Source organism: Colletotrichum chrysophilum (genome assembly GCF_026319265.1).
Source record: "Colletotrichum chrysophilum strain AFK26 chromosome Unknown scaffold_96, whole genome shotgun sequence".
NCBI lineage: Eukaryota > Fungi > Ascomycota > Sordariomycetes > Glomerellales > Glomerellaceae > Colletotrichum > Colletotrichum chrysophilum.
The window spans coordinates 24,335-30,334 of record NW_026517383.1 but is presented as its reverse complement, the minus strand read 5'-3'; the positions used below and the strand labels follow the sequence as shown (position 1 = coordinate 30,334).

General features: G+C 54.5%; 2 protein-coding genes across 2 annotated transcripts; one reads left to right on the top strand and one right to left on the bottom strand.

Moving 5' to 3' along the window:
* Positions 1-1,081: 1,081 nt before the first annotated feature.
* COL26b_009705 (uncharacterized protein) lies at positions 1,082-1,918 on the top strand (the record flags this gene model as incomplete). Its single annotated transcript, XM_053182424.1, has 1 exon — positions 1,082-1,918. One exon carries the CDS (start codon positions 1,082-1,084, stop codon positions 1,916-1,918), a length of 837 nt encoding a protein of 278 aa, XP_053033604.1.
* A 1,662-nt stretch (positions 1,919-3,580) lies between these two features.
* COL26b_009704 (uncharacterized protein) lies at positions 3,581-4,627 on the bottom strand (the record flags this gene model as incomplete). Its single annotated transcript, XM_053182423.1, has 1 exon — positions 3,581-4,627. One exon carries the CDS (start codon positions 4,625-4,627, stop codon positions 3,581-3,583), a length of 1,047 nt encoding a protein of 348 aa, XP_053033603.1.
* Positions 4,628-6,000: the final 1,373 nt, after the last annotated feature.

The window sequence follows — 6,000 nt, the reverse complement described above, 5'->3', positions numbered from 1 at the left end:
AATGCACCCAGAGACGGCACGGCTCCCCTTCTTCCCAAGTGCATCCATCCATGGATCACCCCCCCTTCCCATCCCTCACGCAGCGCGCTCCTTGGTTCTCTCGCCGTCTCTCTCACACCCCTGGTCGTTTCTAGCAGAAAAGTCTCCAGCGGACTCGCTCCTCGTCGCTGTTCTTACTTCTGAATACGGCCCCTGGGTATCCTGCCTCCGCGGCCCGGTACACAGAAAAAAAGGGCCCCTCCCCTGAGCCCACCAATCATGCGCCTGGACGCTTCGTGTCGGACCCCAAACCCAAACTGTTCCTGAATCGTCCAACCTTGTCTAGTAGTGCCCTCCCGCACCCGCACTTCCTCCCTCTCTCTCTCTCCCCCTCCCATCGCCCTGTCCTTTGCCTTCGCCTCTCTCTCCGACTGTGTCCTGTCCTGTCCTGCGCTACTGCCCGGTCTGTCTGACTATCCTTCCTTCCTCCTCCCAAGACCATACTACTCTCCTTTTCGTACTGCACATCCACCCACGACCTTTTTCTTCAATCTTAGTAGCCCACACCCCGACGCTTCAATCCTCGAATTGTCCACCTCTTCTCAGCGACGACTGGTTCGGAGCGGTATTATCGAGGAATCACGGGTTGAGGTTGGGTTTGGACTTGGGCCTCTGGGGTCAGCGGCCGACGCCCATGTTGTGAAATTGGTGCAACCACGTCTTAACCGCCGCAGCTCGTCGTCGATTTGAATCCTGACCATCGCACAACATCACAATGGATCCTTTTCATGACAAAGCGGGCAACGAGAGGAGGGCTTCCCTGAGGATGTCTGCGAGGCAATCAACCACCGTCGACGGCGACGACGATGAATACGACCTGGCTGCCGCCATGGGATTATCTGACGGTTTTCGCCCAGCCGATCTTTCTGCGTCCCATCCACCCATTCCCTCGATCACAAACCCTTCGACTGGCTCGGCGGTTGTGTCACGAGACTCTGCCGCTACCCATCGAGCCCTACCTTCTGCCCGACCCTCGAGTATCGCGAAACCTCCACGCTCTCACGACCCCCTCGCCCTTCGTCATGATGGTTCCACCGGCCAAATGAACGGCACCGCACTTTCACGCGTATCCAGCGCTTCCACCGATTCGCCCATAATGCGCTCCGAGAGTCCCTACGACGGCCCCTCTGGCCCCTCGCACCCGTATCAGATGTACCCCCAGCGAACAAACAGTGTGGCGACGTCATCCACCGCCCGTATGTCAGAACGGTCGTACGCTGGCCCCCGTGGCCCGACCCATCCGTACACTCTCTACACACAGAACACGGTGCCGGTGGATTCCGGTGAAGGTGACAATATTCCCGTGGGGTTCGGACGCTCTGATAACTATCAGCGACGTATGGGACCCGAAGGGGAGGAAATTGCCGACTTGATCGGTCCCTTGGGGCATACCGAAGAGCTCCCTCCATACACCAGGTATCCAGAGCAGGCATACGCGAGAAAACAGCCCGGCGATCTGCCCCAGGCTCAATCGCAAGATCATCAGCAGCACCAAGATCAACCTCACCAGCAGCTCTCGCCACAACCATCGGGCCAGCAACCACAACCGCAACCGCAACCACAATCACAACCACAAAACACGGTAACGGTCATGGCTGCCTCTGTCCCCCCTGCAGTGATTCCCGGCGCTGGTGGTCTCGGACTCGCAACAAGAAACCCCGAGTTTGAGTCTCGTGAAGACCTTCGTTTGCCGTCGCGCATGTCATCAAGGACTTTGACTTCAGACACTGCAAGCCAACACGAAATCAACACTGCTGCAGAGGCTTATGCCGAGAAGGCCACCGATCGCAAGTGGCAGAAGAGGGCCAAGAAAAGAATGTTTGGCGTCATCCCGTACTGGGCGATCTGCTTGTTGGCAGTTGGGTTGGTGCTGATGTAAGTGGGACTCGACCTTCATGTGAACCTATCGACTAACTTTGTTTCGCAGGGGCATTATTCTAGGTGCAGTCATTGGCACTTTCTTTGCCAAACACAAGAAACCGCCAGGCCGTCATCAAGATGACGAGCCTGTCCCCCTCGTCATCCCAACTGCCACGGTTGACATAAAACCATTGGCAACTCTTCCACCTGACCTGCCTTCAATGGAGATCGGTACATTTGGCTTGCCCCCGTTGATCGCTAGTCAGGCACCGAGCACATGCTTCAACGATACGACACAATCGCAGGCCTGGACCTGTAACATCCCTTTCACTAGTTACGTCATGGGCGTTTCTCGAATTGCCAACGAACTACCCATATCTGATTACACCTTAAAACTTACTACGTTCAATGACAGCGACCACACCGACGAAAAACTCAATATGTTCGCTTGGGGCACTCAACCGCCTCTCATTATCGACCCGCTGAAGATGCGGCTGGTCAACGACACTTCTGAACCTGGTAGGGGTGCCGCCTGGTTTGCTCAAATGACATACAACAAAACCGTCGTCGTACCTGAGGACAGATTTCCCGGGGTCAGCACAGCTAGGCCAAGTGCGAAAAGGCGGTGGAATGGCCCTCCTCCTGGGTCCGGAGACTTTAGCAGGAAGGGTGTTAGGGGAGCACAGGCCGGTGATCGACCCTGGATCTGCACTTGGCCTGGTACTCTCCTCGAAGTTTTCGTCTATCCATCACAAAATAACAGCTATCAACGGAAGCCAACGTCGACGACAAAGCCCTTAGCAGCTGCCACAATTCCACCCAGCTCAACACCTTTCTTGGTGCGCCACGGATTGGCGACGAGCACCTTCTCCACCGCGGTTCCCACCGACAAGCCACGACGAGCTCCGCCTCCGCCATACCCGCAGGTCATCAAGTTCGAAGAGCGTCGCGTATCCCTCGACGAGACCAAGAATGCCTTTTGCCGACAGGTTGAGGTTTGTGACGACGGAGAGAATACGGTTCCCGTTTTGAACGAGGAAGGCCAGCCCGTAGAGGTGATGATCATGGAGAACAGGCAGACAGTCGCTATCGCCGACTCGAAACGTTGGATCCACGAAGACAGCCTTTTGATATCACGGGATCGGCCGACGAGGACAAGCCAGCTGAGTGATTGCGGCTGCATTTGGTGGTTCACATAACACCCAGCGTCTGTCACGATGTGCCATGACAAAACATTATTATTGCACGGCTTAATGTACTACACCATCTTTTATTGGCCCATAGGCCTTGTTGTTACATGTGCGTTTTTTAAGGCGTTTGATATCTACCTGGACGAGCATCGTGGGCTTCGTTCATCCGGCGCAGTCGGCTGGCGATTGTGTATATATATGTGTATTTGGCGGAATACTTAGGAATGGGCCCGCAAGGCCCCAACAGCCCTTCCGAGGCAAAAGAAGATATCGGAGCAAATTTTCAGTCTCAGGCTGGCTTAGCACTGTTGAAAGACTTGATGCCGCAGGTTTGGTTTGTCTTGCACGGTCAACCATATTGTTAGTACTAGTTCAAATTATTTATGAAAAGAACACAGAAGCTGGGCAAATGAGATTTCCGTCATTTGGCAATTTAAACAAGCAAATCCTCCTGAGCAGCCCACCTGAGCACGCTTCTACACTATAATCTACTAGCCTTTGAGATCGGTTGCTAAATCGTCCAGGAAGCTATCAGCGAGTTTCTGGGCTCTCCTCGCCTCGACGTCTTTACGCCGTTGCTCTATTTCCTTCCGTCTTGCCTCCTTTTTTTCCTCACGATCTTTCCTCGCTGTCTCTGTCCTCTGTCGCTCTGCTTCAAGACTCTCAAATTCCTTAGACCTCGTCTCCTCATCCTTGCTGAACTTGTAGAACCCCGTACCCTTGGTTCGGATTTCGCTATCGGCATCGTAGTGCCTCAAGTCGGGGGGTGTGGCGCTCCTGTCACGTTTGCGTGCCAACTCCTCCATCTTCTCGGGGTCTTCCGGGTTGAATGCCATGGTTTGAATAGCGTCACCATGTAGAAGTTTCGCGGGTGCCGCAGGCCGAGCAGACATGCGCTCGAGCTCCTCAGCGCCGAGAAGGCCGCGGCGGCGTTGTCGCTCCAGACGTTCTATCTCGACTTTGGTGCCCCGCCGCAAACGCCCAAATTCGTCCTCATACTCGACAGTTCCCTGGTTGGCGTTCTCTCTACCACCATCGTCGCGGTTGTCGTCGTCGTCATCGGAGTCGGAACTCAGAGCGTCTTCATCGTCGTCCTTTCTCCCTCTTGCCTCGGCTTCTGCCCATTTTCGGTCAAAGTCGATCAGGGGCGCAGCTTCGTTTTCCTTTGGCACATAATCACCGCGTTTCATGGCGGTGTACAGGCGCGCCTTCTCTTCCATCTTGCGCCGGGTGCGGGCCAGCTCTGAGGATTCTTCGTCGGTACCCAGAGGATCCCTCAGCTTTAGCTTCGCGGAATCCGCCTTGGAGGACGAGCCCGCCTTTCTGGGGCTGTCGTTCTGCCGCCTCGATTTTGCCCCAGTGAAGATGTTGTCTTTGGTCCGCGACGTGCGAGGTCTTGCCACCGTAGGAGCGTTGGCGAATGGGCCAGATATGATAGAGGACAGCTGGGCAGTGAAATCCATGGAACTGCTCAAAGCCATATTATTCTTGCGCTTTTTAGGCGGTGGTTGCCCATAGAGGTTTGGGTCTTGGGGCATGATGCTTTGCCGCCGGCAGGAAGCCAGATCTGAGGCAGTTGCAAATCGGCAAGTCGGGAGCTATTGGGTGCGATTCTCTGTTCCCGTCGAGGACAAACGATGAAGTGCGGCGGTAAGTTGCTGGGGTGTCGGGGCGGGGGTTGTCGTGTAGAGTCCACAGGCGCTTCTACTCTGGGCACCTTCAGCGTGGAGTGGCGCTTGGAGTGGCCCACACGCAACCTTAGAAGGCACCGAAGGTACCTAGGTACCTTGAGGTTCTTGCTGGGCTTACATACCACCTACCACTGCTACCTACCTTACCTTACCTAAGGTACCAATCTAAGGTAAAGACAGCGGTGTAAGTTAGTTGCTAGACACCCGGGTAAGTTTCCACCTATGGTCAATACCATACACGACGGGAGGGGGGGGGACAAGCCAAAGCGAAGTCAATGAATTCACGTCAATAGAGAATGGATATAATCGTTGCTTCGTGCATATATCCAGTCGTATTCGACATGGTAATTATGCGCTTGTAAACGCAAACTCCTGTAAAAGCTGTCAATTGAGCCCTAATGCATTCCGAAAACCGAACGGCCTCCTCCATTTACTTGTGTGTTGGTCAGCCCGCGACTGGAGGACGACGACAACGATGATGACGACGCCTGCCCGCCAAGCCTCTCGGTACTATGCAGACTTCATGCGCTGATTCACATCTGTCAGGCCATCGGCCGTCTCTGGGGCATGTCGAGCAGCTGTGGGAGGTCTGAGTTGACCATTTCTTGACTCCTGCCAGGGGCGACTCCAGCAGATTCGGTAGACCCAGACAACGAAGTCAAATCCAATCAACAGGACGATGGGAACCACAAAAAACAGGCCCAGCACAATCTATCGTCTCGTCTCGTCAGTTTGGAGTTTGCCTGGTTGGTTTGACACGACGGGGATGTTCAATGTGAGACTTACGAAAGCGCCTGATATGTACCTGACCAGAGAAGGGTAATCCGGGGCCAGAAGCGAGTAAGTCATCATTGTGTCGCACCACGAGGCTTGCTGCGAGCGAGATCCCATCCCCATCGGGTGGAAATCAAGCAGCCAACGTCTTTTTGCAACAGGGGCGAAAGAAAGTGGTGGGGTTTCGGTGATATGACTTAGGTTGGTAGGTGCAAGTGGTAATAATAATAGGTTCCTAGATGCGTGTGCGGCGGGTGACGAACGAAGGCAAGCAGACGAGGGAAGTGAGTATGTAGGAACGCATGTACGGCGGATAACAAACTTCAGGGCGAACGACAATTATTTGAGCAGCTGATGAGTTGACCATCGGGCCTGGCAAGTTCAATGTTTCTCCAGAGAATGAGGTGAGAGCCGCGTGAGGTGGAAGGAAGTTGATGGTGGAATAT